The sequence below is a fragment of the Anomaloglossus baeobatrachus genome, chromosome 1 (genome assembly GCF_048569485.1).
Source record: "Anomaloglossus baeobatrachus isolate aAnoBae1 chromosome 1, aAnoBae1.hap1, whole genome shotgun sequence".
Lineage (NCBI taxonomy): Eukaryota > Metazoa > Chordata > Amphibia > Anura > Aromobatidae > Anomaloglossus > Anomaloglossus baeobatrachus.
The window spans coordinates 180,853,259-180,867,523 of NC_134353.1; the positions used below are offsets into that span (position 1 = coordinate 180,853,259).

At 40.8% G+C, this 14,265-nt stretch overlaps 1 protein-coding gene across 2 annotated transcripts in view; it reads left to right on the top strand.

Annotated features, from left to right (window-relative positions):
* The window catches only part of LOC142309813 (putative ATP-dependent RNA helicase DDX60), a 420,704-nt gene that overhangs the window by 342,709 nt on the left and 63,730 nt on the right, over positions 1-14,265 (top strand). For both annotated transcript variants that reach the window (XM_075347271.1, XM_075347272.1), the window contains one exon: positions 6,314-6,435. In XM_075347271.1, the coding sequence (XP_075203386.1) occupies positions 6,314-6,435 (122 nt within the window). The remainder of the gene's footprint in view (positions 1-6,313; positions 6,436-14,265) is intronic.

A 14,265-nucleotide genomic window follows, 5' to 3' on the forward strand; every position in this document is an offset into this window, starting at 1 on the left:
GTAGGAGATAATGTCGGGATGTGTGCGGTGATGTAGGTGGTAGTGTCAGGATGTGTGCGGGGATGATGAGGGCTGTAGTGTCGGGATGTGTGCGGTGATGATGGGGGCTGTAGTGTCGGGATGTGTGCAGTGATGTAGGTGGTAATGTCGGGATGTGTGCGGTGATGTAGGTGGTAATGTCGTGATGTGTGCGGTGATGTAGGCGGTAATGTCGGGATGTGTGCGGGGATGTAGGTGGTAATGTCGGGATGTGTGCGGGGATGTAGGTGGTAATGTCGGGATGTGCGCAGTGAAGATGAGTGACGGCAGCGCTAATCGCGCAGCTCACTTCAGTCACTCAGAGGATTAGCGGTCACTGGTGAGTCCTTCATGGGTGACCGCTAATCAAGCTGCCACACACAGACAGAGCCGCGGTATGACAATGAAGTCGGGTGCAGTTCATCCGAGTTAATTCTCATCGCGCGGCTCTGTCTGTGTGTGCTGTCAGCCGGCATGAAACAGAGCTGAATTGCCGGGGGAACGCACTGTCAAAAACGCATCCAAAACACATGCAAAATGCATGGAAAAAGCATCCAAAATGCATGCGTTGTGGATGCATTTTTTTTTACAAACGCAGTGTCCAGTCTGCCAGAGGATGCGTTCTTTTCTGCACTGCAGAGAACGCAACGTGCGCACATAGCCTAAGGCTATGTGCGCACTAGAAAAGTGATTGGGAGTTGAAGATTACCGCATCTGCGGTAAAAAAAGGCACCCAAACCACGTTTTTGCCGCGTTTTTTCCACAGGAGGGTGGTCCCTGCGGTTTTTAGAAATAAAAGATGTTGAAAAAGAAAAAAAAAAAGGTCATTTCCTTCTGATATAGATAGATCGAGAAATAGGTAGATATTGGATAGCTATATAGATAGATAGAAGGATAGAAAGGATAGATAGATAGATAGATAGATAGATAGATAGATAGATAGATAGATGGACAGATCAATCAATAAATAGAGTTCCTGTGAGGACACTGCATTTCTCCCGAGCAGTAGTGTGTTCACATTACCGGCTATGGGAAATGACCTGAGGTTACCTCTGCAGGCTCATTATGAGGCTGCATTCTGCACAGTGTCAGTCGCGGCTGGATGCAAGCGTCGTAGTACCTCTGTGGATTACGCCGGAGCTGTGTGTTTGGGGAGGGGGGGGTTAATAAATGGGTGAAAGAGGGTCTTTTTGTCTTTTATTTAAAATCAAGGATATTTCGGTGTGTGTGTTTATTCACTTTACTTGCAGGTTAATCATGAAAGCTGTCTCAGACGCTGCCATGATTAAAGCCTGGACTTAGTGGCGGCGATGCGCTGCCATTAACTCATTATTACCCTGATTGCCACCGCATCACGGCAATTTGGAAGAGTCAGGACACTCCGGGACTGCCGCATAATGGATGCGACAGTCCCGGGGCAGCTGCAGGCTGATATTCTCGGCTGCGGGAGGGGGGGCATTAACCCTAACCCTCGCCCTCCCCAGCCTAAGAATACCGGGCCGCCGCTGTGTGTTTACCTCGGCTGGATGGTAAAAATACAGCGGAGCCCACGTTTTTTTTTTTTTTATATGTCCGTTTGATTTGTATGTGTATTCTATATGTCTGTGTCTGTGTGTGAGTGTGATGTGTGTGTATTCTATGTCTGTGATGTGTGTGTGTTTACTCTGCTCCGCTTCCTCTTCCTGTCATAATGACATCACTTCCCTGCAAAATGCAGGCAGTGATGAACATTACCGCAGGTAAACTGCGGCTATACTGAGGGTATACCGCACATCATTTGCTACCTGCGGTATACCCGCGGTATTTCGCGATTACATTACAGTGAATGGAGTGAAATACCGCAGGTATCTGCGGAAAAGAAGTGACATGCACATTTTCTTAAGAAATTTTCTCAAGAAATTCTGCAGAAAGAATTTTCTTGAGAAAAAAACGCACTGTGCGCACAGCTATTTTTCTTTCCCATAGGTTTTGCTGGGAAATGTCTGCAGAAAGATTACAAACATTTCTCAAGAAATTTCTGCAGCAAAAATGCGGGTAAAACCACGGGTAAAAATGCAGTGTGCGCACAGGGCCTAAAATAGGAATAGAAAATACCGTAGCTACCTACAATGCAGTTAATGCAACAGGTGAGGTGCCGAAGATTAGGAAATGTCCCATTAGATTACAAACATGAACAGAGTAATAGCTAAATAGTTAGTCAATTTGGAAAATCTCCGAAAAACACTATCATGCCAATAGCAATATTATGCCAACACACCCAAATCTAAAGAGCGTCCTGGTCAGGAAAGATATGACCAGGTGTTTTTGGTCCCAAAATGATACCGTACTCTGCAGCAAGTGACGTCACACATCTCCTCATCATTAACACATGTGGTTAATAAGGACCCTACTGTTCTGTTATTCACACCTTACTAAGGACAGTGGAGGGATACACTTCATGGTGGCAGAATTTAAGTAAGACTTTTGTGGACTCATCAACCATTGGTCCCTATTGCATGGTCTAGACTATCTCCCTGAGGCTGGAGTCACAAGATCGTAGATTCCCTCGTGAGAGAATCAGGACGATTACGCAAATGACACTCAGCTCAAACTCTGATCAGGGTTTTATCACAGTTATCTAGATTACTGTGATCTAATTCTCTAAACTGACCAGAAGCAAGGAAGGGGATAAGTGGTGCTTCACTGGAATCGAACAGAATACAGGTGCCTGGAACAAGTGTCTGGATACCATTCATAAGCAGCAATGAATAACAGGAGAAAATTCTGGCACCAGGCGCCTGGTACTAGAATTTTCTCCTGTTTTTCATTGATCCAATTCTCTTGCATGCGATCATAAGAGAATAGTTGAGAAGACAGAGAGCTTATTTTTTCCTTCTTCACCATTGGCTGTGTGGGCGTAAATAGGACTGCACTTGGATGACTTCTGAGTGCAGGCCAATGTCTTCCATGCACCTATTGAATTGAATGGGTGTGCACCTTCTGAATCTGCATGAGAGAAAAAAAAAAAAAAGCACTGGTGGGCACTGCTCTATAGTCTAAAGGCCCAGTTACATGCAATGACGTATCTAACGATATATCGCCGGGGTCACAGATTCCATGACGCACATCCGGCGTCATTAGCGACGTCGTTGTGTGTAAGGCTAGGAATGCACTTTGCGTTTTTATCTGCGTTTTAGGTGCTTTTTAGGTCCGTTTTGGGAAGCACCTTTTTCATGCCAAAAAGGCATGCGTTTCGATTTACCAGCAAAGTCAATGGAAAATTTGGATTTTCCAACCCCACTTTGCGTTTCTAAACGCTGCGTTTAATTAGCATATTTTGTGGCAAAAACCATGCGTTCAAAGAAGGAGCATGTAGTTGTTTTTGCCATTTTGAGTGCGTTTTGCTAACATTGGAGTCAATGAGAAATGGCAAAAACCAAGATTTCTTCCTGCGTTCTCCCTGCTTTTTCATTGCAGAAAACATGCGTTTTGGACTTCCAAAACGCATGCTTTTTGATCATTAAAATAATGATTTCATATGTCCCTTTACACACAAACATAGTCTGACAATTTAAATTAAGGATATTAATACTTTATTGCAATTTTTCCATAAATTTTCATATTACCGCAATAATTCAATGAACTTAATTTAATTTCATGTTTTTTACTATGATTATAGATTTGATTCTTTTCTTACCATTTTTTCAAAGATTTTGACTATTTAAACTTTATTAAGCAGTGTCTTTATTTTCAAAACGCAACGATCAGAACGCAGGTGGAAACGCAGATAAAAAGCGCTGAAAACGCATCAAATACTTGGCAAAAACGCATGCGTTTTCAGTGCTAAATTTCAGAAAAAGGCAACTTTGGTCAAATCAATTAAGCCCAAAACGTGCGTTCTAAACTGCAAGTAGGTGAACGCAAAGTGCGTTCCTAGCCTTACAGCTCCGAGCGAGTGTTAGCGATCAAAAATACTCACCTTATCATTGATCGTTGACACGTTGTTCATTTTCATAAAATCGTTGCTGTTGCAGGACGCTGGCTGTTCGTCGTTCCTGCGGCAGCACACATCGCTACATGTGACACTGCAGGAATGAGGAACAACCTCGTACCTATGGCCGCCCGCAATGAGGAAGGAAGGAGGTGGGCGGTATGTTCCTCCCGCTCATCTCCGCCCCTCCGCTTCTATTGGGCGGCCGCTTAGTGATGCCGCTGTGACGCTGAATGAACCACCCCCTTAGAAAGGAGGCGGTTTGCTGGCAACAGCGATGTCGCTAGGCAGGTAAGTCCCGTGTGACGGGTGTAAGCTATGTTGTGCATCATGGGCAGCGATTTGCCCGTGACGCACAACCGACGGGGGCGGGTACTTACAGCGATGTCGCTACATGTAAACATGTAAAGCCACCTTTACATTGGACCGAGTGCTTTCCAATAAAACATAGGATAGAAGTCATCTGATATATACGCTCGTATGAGCAAGCCCTGATACAGGATTGCTTTCAGAGCAAGAGGACCATCACATGTTTCATGACTAGAACATTCTTTAGACTTGGCTGTTTCAACCTATTGACATATTAGTGGTGTCTTTGGAAGATTTTAACCATTGACTAACTATTTAGCTATTATTCTGTTTATTTTGTAATCTAAGTGGATATTTTCTCATTTGTTGCATTAATTGAATTTTAGGCTATTTTAGATGAAATAAATCTATTTTCTATTTATAGTATAAGCTGTTTTTCTGGTGAGGACACACAGGGGTTAATTTTCTTTTTTGTCTTTATCACTTGTCTAACATTAGCATGCTATAATTTTAGTGTTTAGTAATTAACATGACAGTACCATAGTTTTTACTCTGTGTTCAGTACAATATACAAAAGTTACATAGTGAGGACCTTTTGCACACCACCTTTTTGTAAAAACTTTTGAAAACTTTTTTCTCCCAAAAATATATTCTGATGTAGTATTGTTAGGATTTGGATGCTTCTTTTGACACTTTCTGCGATTGTCTGTGGTCAGGAGGTCGCATATGGAGTGATCATGAGATGAGAGGCGGGACTGAAGCTTGAAAATAGCTGAGCCCCTTTAATGCAACACCATTGTAAAACAAAACATAAACATCTATATAAAACAGCATATAATTTACCTGTTATGCAAAATGTCAGAAAAATCTACCTGAAAACAATATAATTTTGTTTCTCAGTTAATTTTTTACAGATGATGAGTGACATTAAAGTTGGAAACATTTCTGAAATTATTCTTCTCAGTATGATTTTTTTTTTTCATGGTCAGCAGACATGTGCGGCTAACAGGCGCGGGTGGATTGGAGATCCACCCACATCTGTTAACCCTTTAGATTGCGCTGTAAAATTCTGACAGCATGATCCAAAGCACCGCAGGGAGGGTGGCGATCACTTCCTGTGAGAGCCATCAGAGCGCCGGCGTTCAACTGAACACAGCATTTCTCCTCATCAAAGAGATGGTGAAGTATTGCTTTGATGAGGAGAAACAATCAGACTGTACAGTCATAAAGTCCCCTAGAGGGACTAGTGAAATCAGTAAAAAAAAACAATGTAAAAAAAAGGTTGAAAAAAAAAAAGTTCATATCACCTTTCTTTTGCCCTATTGAAGATAAAACAATTAAAAAAGAAATATAAAAATATACATATTTGGTATGCCCGATCTATCAAAATATAAAATGAATTAATCTGATCGGTATATGGAATAGTGAGAAAAAAATTCCAAACGCCAAAATAACGTTTTTATGGTCGCTGCAACTTTTCTTTAAAATGCAATAACAGGCGGGTGGTCAAAACATCGCATCTGCACAAAAATCGTATAATTAAAAACGCCAACTGAAGATGCAAAAATAAGCCATCACTGAGCCCCAGATCCCTTTTTCACGATTTCTCCACATTTGGAATTTTGTTCCCATTTTCCAGTACACTATATGGTAAAATAAATTATGTCATTCAAAAGCACAACTCGTCCCACAAAAAATAAGCCCTCATATGGCTATATTGGTGGGAAAGTAAAAAAAGTTATGGCTCTCGGAAGAAGGGGAGGAAAAGGCGAAAATGAAAAACCGTAAAAAAAAATCATTCCCGGGTAAAGGTGTTAATAATCAGTCTAACAGAAAAAAAAAATACATTTTTCAAATAAGGTGTATCTATTTCACAAAGCTTCTTATTTTCAGGTGTACAATTGAATTATTGAAAAAAATATATATTGGTTACAATCTAATGGAAAGTAAGCCCTCTTAAATGAAACAAATATGAAGGTACATGATATTTATACCATTATGTTTATTGTTACATAGATTCAACCAAATTTCCTGACTCGGTAATGGAAAACCTTGTACTGATACTAGCAAATCTATTCGGGAGACAATACTTACCACCAAACAGATTTCCAGGAGACGAAGTTTTTTCTCAGTCAAAGGTAAAGCTCATCATCACCCAAAAGAGTCAGTGAAAATGGCAATAGGCTTTCACCCATTTAAGTTTACACTATAGAGGATATGCTATATGCCAGGTGTAGCAGCTACCGATGAGCATATCCATTCAATGGGAATCGAATTTGAGTGGAATTTAATGAAATTTGCAGATCCCGGCAAATTTAAACAATTTACAATTCGACTTATGAGAATGACCACCACCTTTTTAGACATTACACAAGATTGTATCACTCACAGAAGGCTGACATTACCTCACGTGCAACCACGCAGGCTTCACTATAACGCCTTGCAGTTTTGAGATCACATGATAATGAAGCCAATCAGGGCGAAAGGGTTCAAATACATTTGTACATAGCACACCAGTGCCACACCCTGTTGGAGGTGCTGGCTTTTTGAACAAGTACCAACTAAGGCGGGCTTCACATCAGCAGTATTCTGCCGCAATACCGGATCTTGTACAAATGCGTTTCACTTCAATGCATTTCCTATGGACCCGCGGCAAGTTCCGGTCACATGCGGTTGTGTGCTTGATACACAACTGCATGTGACCGGAACTTGCCGCGAGTTCATAGGAAATGCATTGAAGTGAAACGCATTTGTTCCAGATCCGGCTTGCAGCAGAATACCGCTGATGTGAAGCCCGCCTTAGCATTTCAGACATTTAACAGTTTGTTTCTGCTCACCTGTTTTATTAGTCCAATTTGACAAGTGTACAAGTCAAAACTATACAGCGCCCTGCTGCCACATTTTACTTTCTAGGCTTATACCTTCCTATCTACCATTTACATATTGTTTCATTATTTTGGTAGTTGAATAATTTGAGTTAAAGAGATTGTCAAAAGTTTACCTATATTATTATTCAAGAATATGGTAAAAGGAAAAAGTGGCAATGTATGAATTAGTGTAAAAGATAAGAAAAACATACCATGCTAGCAGCAGCTGAATCACCATAACCATCACTGGCACCAGCTGTATGGGCAATAGTACTACCAAACACCAGTGCCAGCACTAAATCTGGCTGCTTTGCTTAATGTTCTATACGATACATAGAGAGCTGTGAGAGGAAGGAGGTTCTCTCACCCCATCGGTCCCTGCAAGCATGATTGACCTCTGGGTGTGCCAGGAATGCGGCCATAAGCAGGCATCCAATCAGTATATTACTGATAGGTCTAAGGCTATGTCCACACTTTGTTTTTTACCTGCTTTCTTGGTGCTTTTTCAACTGCAGCGTTTAATGCCAAAATGGATGTGTTCTGCTCTTCAAGCTTAGTCTATGGGAATTTGGGTTTCTTGTCCGCACTATGCAGTTCAAAATGCTGCCTTTTTGTGGCAGAAATTTGGGCAAAAACTCAGCTTTTCAAAGAAGCAACATGTCAATTGCTTTTGCCATTTGAGTTTTGATCTACAAAGCAGTTTTTGCCCAAATTTCTGCCACAAAAAGGCTGCAGTTTGAACTGCATAGTGCGGACAAGAAACCCAAATTCCCATAGACTATGCTTGAAAAGCAGAACACATCCATTTTGGCATTAAACGCTGCAGTTGAAAAAGTAGCAAAAAAGCAGGTAAAAAGCAAAGTGCGGACATAGCCTAATAGTGATCAGATAAATCAAGGTTGATGTACGATGGTGGAAGCAAACAATAACTTGATAAGCAAAAGTTGGAAAGATATAAAAAAAACAACAAAATGAATGGAAAAAAAACACAAAATTTTTTTGCAAATAAATACACATTTTTACGTAAAAACAAAGAAAAACTACACATATCTGGTATTGCCACTGGAGTTGAGTGAGCATCTAACTATTTGTACTCGCTATACCCATAACGAATGCTGTCTAATACTCACGTATTCATTCCGAATAGTGTGTGAAATGCAAGTCAATGGGGAATACTCACAATTTAACGAGTAACCCAATGTCATACTATTCGCTACTCGTACGAAAAGTATGGAATTCAGGTTATTGATTACATTTTCGCCATTGACTTGGACTGCACACACTATTCAGAATGAATACTCGTCTATTTGGCTGTGTCCGCACTTTCAGGTGCTTTTCCACAGCGTTTTGAACTGCAGCGTTTTCATGCCAAAAGGCATGCGTTTTGATTTTCCAGCAAAGTTTATGGGAAAAGTGGATTTCTTGTGCGCACTTTGCAGTTCAAAACGCTGCGTTTAATTTGCATAATTTTGGGCAAAAACTCTGCTTTCAAAGAAGCAGCATGTCAATTGTTTTTGCCATTTGGGCTGTGTTTTGCTAACATTGAAGTCAATGAGAAGTTGCAAAACGCAAGCAACATCAAAATTCCAGCGTTTTACCTGCTTTTTAGGCCCCTTTCACACGTCAGTGATTCTGGTACGTTTGTGCTTTTTTTTAAACGTACCAGAATCACTGATATACGCAGACTCATTATAATGAATGGGTCTGCTCACACTTCAATGATTTTTCACTGCACGTGTCTCCGTGAGGCGTACCCGCGTGTCCGTGATTGCTGCACGGAGACATGTCCATTTTTTTCTGGCATCACTGATGTCCCACGGACCACGCAGGGGTGTGATCCGTGAAACACGTGCCAGAAAAAAACGTGCTTTTAAAATAAAAATCATTTTTACTCACCCGGCTCCAGCGATGTCCTCTGCAGCCCGTCCTCCCTGCTGCTTCTGAGCCGGCTCATTACTGTCGCGCATATTCATGATGCATGGCACAGCTGACCCGGAAGCAGCTGCTGCGGGGGTCAGCGCCGGCCAGATGCTGCACCGCGGGAGCGATCAGCACCATGGACAGCGGGAGCGCGCACAGGTGATTTTAATCTCTAAGTGCAATCACGGGCCATGGAGAACGGAGCCCGGATTGCACTTAGACAACCCACGTGTGCCGTGATTCACAGCACACGGAGGGACATGTGCGTGTTTTACACGCCAGTGAAAAACGTCAGTGTTTTTCACTGACGTGTGAAACGGGCCTTAGCTGCAGAAAATATGTGTTTATGACATCAAAATAATGGAATGATATGTCCTTTTACACACAAACATAGTCCGACAAGTAAATCAATGAAAAATATTAATTTATTGATATTTTAGCCATACAGTTAGGTCCAGAAATATTTGGACAGTGACACAATTTTCGCGAGTTGCGCTCTGCATGCCACCACATTGGATTTGAAATGAAATCTCTACAACAGAATTCAAGTGCAGATTGTAACATTTAATTTGAAGGTTTGAACAAAAATATCTGATAGAAATTGTAGGAATTGTACACATTTCTTTACAAACACTCCACATTTTAGGAGGTCAAAAGTAATTGGACAAATAAACCAAACCCAAACAAAATATTTTTATTTTCAATATTTTGTTGTGAATCCTTTGGAGGCAATCACTGCCTTAAGTCTGGAACCCATGGACATCACCAAACGCTGGGTTTCCTCCTTCTTAATGCTTTGCCAGGCCTTTACAGCCGCAGCCTTCAGGTCTTGCTTGTTTGTGGGTCTTTCCGTCTTAAGTCTGGATTTGAGCAAGTGAAATGCATGCTCAATTGGGTTAAGATCTGGTGATTGACTTGGCTATTGCAGAATGTTCCACTTTTTTGCACTCATGAACTCCTGGGTAGCTTTGGCTGTATGCTTGGGGTCATTGTCCATCTGTACTATGAAGCGCTGTCCGATCAACTTTGCGGCATTTGGCTGAATCTGGGCTGAAAGTATATCCCGTTACACTTCAGAATTCATCCGGCTACTCTTGTCTGCTGTTATGTCATCAATAAACACAAGTGACCCAGTGCCATTGAAAGCCATGCATGCCCATGCCATCACGTTGCCTCCACCATGTTTTACAGAGGATGTGGTGTGCCGTGGATCATGTGCCGTTCCCTTTCTTGTCCAAACTTTTTTCTTCCCATCATTCTAGTACAGGTTGATCTTTGTCTCATCTGTCCATAGAATACTTTTCCAGAACTGAGCTGGCTTCATGAGGTGTTTTTCAGCAAATTTAACTCTAGCCTGTCTATTTTTGGAATTGATGAATGGTTTGCATCTAGATGTGAACCCTTTGTATTTACTTTCATGGAGTCTTCTCTTTACTGTTGACTTAGAGACAGATACACCTACTTCACTGAGAGTGTTCTGGACTTCAGTTGATGTTGTGAACGGGTTCTTCTTCACCAAAGAAAGTATGCGGCGATCATCCACCACTGTTGTCATCCGTGGATGCCCAGGCCTTTTTGAGTTCCCAAGCTCACCAGTCAATTCCTTTTTTCTCAGAATGTACCCAACTGTTGATTTTGCTACTCCAAGCATGTCTGCTATCTCTCTGATGGATTTTTTCTTTTTTTTCAGCCTCAGGATGTTCTGCTTCACCTCAATTGAGAGTTCCTTAGACCGCATGTTGTCTGGTCACAGCAACAGCTTCCAAATGCAAAACCACACACCTGTAATCAACCCCAGACCTTTTAACTACTTCATTGATTACAGGTTAACGAGGGAGACGCCTTCAGAGTTAATTGCAGCCCTTAGAGTCCCTTGTCCAATTACTTTTGGTCCCTTGAAAAAGAGGAGGCTATGCATTACAGAGCTATGATTCCTAAACCCTTTCTCCGATTTGGATGTGAAAACTCTCATATTGCAGCTGTGAGTGTGAACTTTCAGCCCATATTATATATATAATTGTATTTCTGAACATGTTTTTGTAAACAGCTAAAATAACAAAACTTGTGTCACTGTCCAAATATTTCTGGACCTAACTGTATATAGTATAAAACTGCTATAATTATATTAAATATAACTTTTTTCGTTATGATTTAATAATATATTTGTTTTAATTTTTTTTTCCCTTTTTTCATAGTGTTTGTATGTTAAAACTTTATTTAGTAGTGTCTTTGCAATCAAAGCGCTGACTTTAAGCAATGGAAAAGCATCTAAAAAGCGCTAAAAACGCGGCTAAAACGCAGTAAATACGCACGTGTATTTATCGTGCTTTGATGGTCAAAACCAACTTTGGCAAAAGCAATTTCTGCCAGAGGATGCATTTAGAACTGCAACTACCTCGACGCAAAGTGCGGACACAGCCTCCACGATGCATTTTTACATGTTTTTCAACAGCACCTTTTTAATGCCAAAATGCATGCGTTGTGATTTCCAAGCAAAGTCTATGAAAAATAGGGATTTCTTGTGCCCACCATGCAGTTCTAAACGCTGCATTAAATTTGCATATTTTTGGGCAAAAACTCTGTGTTTAAAGAAGCAGCATGTCAATTTTTTTTGCCATTTGGGCTGCATTTTGCTAACATTGAAGTCAATGTGAAGTTGCAAAAACCAAGCCACATCAAAGTTCCAGCATTTTACATGCTTTTTAGCTGCAGATAGAATGCGTTTATGACATCAAAATAATGGAAAGATATGTCCCTTTACACACACATACATAGTCCGACAATTAAATTAATGAAAAATATTAAGTTATAGATAATTTAGCCATAAAATGTATATTACCGCTAGAATTTTATTAAATTGAACTATTTTCTTTATGATTTAAATAATCTTTTTTTTTTAACTTTTTTTTAACATTTTTTCATAGTGTTTAAACATTTAAACTGTATTAAGCAGTGTCTTTATGGTCAAACTGCATCTGTCTTTATGCAATGAAAAAGCATGTAAAAAGCGCTAAAACGCGGCTAAAATGCGGTAAAAACGCATGCGTATTTATCGCGTTTTCAAAACCAAAAGCAACTTGCTGCCAAAAGGTGCGTTTAGAACTGCAACTACCTCGACGCATCGTGGACACATAGCCTTTGACAGTACTCGTTATGAGCATAGGGAGTCTGAATAGTTAGGTATCCGCTCAACTGTAATTGCCACACCTAGAATGACTATCTATCTTATTGTCAAACTATTCAATCCCTATAGTGAACACTGTAAAAAAATATACATGTAATAGAAAGGTATATGTAAGTAAATATGGTGTCACTGAAAAGGACATCTCAACCTGCAAAAAAACTAGCCTAAACTCAGCTCTGTCAGTGGGAAAATAAAAAGGTATAGCAAACATTTATTTTCTAAAATAAATTTGATCTTAGTGTGCAAAAGTAGCAAGCAATAAAAAGCCTATAAAAGGCTATGTGCACACTAGAAACTGACTTTTTCTTAAGGGAAAACCGGACCCTGTGAAAGAATCCTGCACCTGCAGAAAAAAAACGCACCAAAACCACAACAAAATCCGCATGCGGTTTTGCTGTGTTTTGGTGCGGATTTTGTGAAGAATTTCTGCAGTTTTTCGGCAGGTTGGTCCCTGCAGGTTTTTACAAATAATTATTTCCAAAATCACAGCGACATGCGGAAAAGAAGTGACATGCCCATTAATTCCGAGTCGGCAATTCCGTGGGTAAATCCGTAGGGACAAAAAAAAAAACGCAGTGTGCGCACAGCTTTTTTTATCCCCATAGATTTTGCTGGAGAAGGACTGCAGAAATGTTATAAACATGTTCTGCAGCATTTCTGCAGCAAAATCCACGGCAATTCTGCGGGTAAATCCGCAGCATGCGCACATGGCCAAAATCTAGTTTTGTAGCAGTCATATTAACCTGAAGAATAAAGCTGCTTTATCATTCTAACCACAGTGAATGGTGTGAAGAAAAAAAAAATCCTGTTTTGTTTTCTTTTTTATAAATTAATTCTGCCTCTGAAAAATCAGAAAGAATGTGTGTGATCAAAAGTGACTATGTAACATAATTAATTCAACTCATTTTGGGGAAAAAAAAATAGAAAAATTAAAAATCTCAAAATGTTAAGTTTTTTTTTTAAAAAAAAACCAAAAAAACCTGATATAAATTTGTCATCACTGTAATCAAAGTGTGTTGAAGAATAAGGCTGACGTATCACTGTCATGCATGGAGTAGGTGATGTGTTTATATAACGCGTAACACACACAATCAGACCAACGAGTGTCTGACGCACTACAACTCCACAAAAAGGGGAAAACACCAGGGTAACGATACAATGCAGGTCCGTGCCTCTAGGGAGAGGGGTGAGGGAGCAACTCCTGAACTCACCTCAAGCTGACTCCTGAGCTCCCTAGCGTACTTATACAGGTTCTTTCAACCTGTCGCGAGCAGGATACCTATTCCCTCGCCAGGCCCTAAACTCACCCTGCCTAGTGAGTAGGCTGATGAGTTCACTAGACTCGCTACTAAACTAATAAACATGGAAGAAAAGGTAAGACAGACTGGGGGATACACTAAACTCCACAGCAGCAGACAGACTCAAAATAGCAGATGAATGTACTCAGGAAAATTCCTCTGCAGCTCCTTCCACCAGGCTGGTCAGAGTAGAATGAATTCGATCTTCAGCAGGGATTGCTGGGTAACACCTCTGTTTAAAGCAGAAGAGCGTGACTACTTAGTGACTGCAGCTGATCACTTAGCAAGGAACTGCTTTGGAAAAACTGCAATAGCAACACTGGCACTTAACCACTACAGTGCCAAAAAGAAATGAATCCCATTTAAATGTAGAGATCCTGATGATAGGCTCCTGTCTAAAGGCTGTCACTGGTCTCTAAATGCAGGGAGATGATCGTGACAACCACATGGTGAACAGTGTAGCATGAAAGAATTATAATAAAGGAACATTCACTGTAATGAGGCAAATGGAAAAACGTTGGACTGCAAATGACGATGGACCACAGTTTTGTGCACTTCTGAAAAGGACAATGCTGAAAAGAAGCCAGAGTAACTCTGCTGCCTCACTGTACCGAATGGATTCCTTGGGGGTGTCATCCTATGACGGTGTCACACGGTACGATATATCGGATGATATGTCGTCGGAGTCACGTCGTTAGT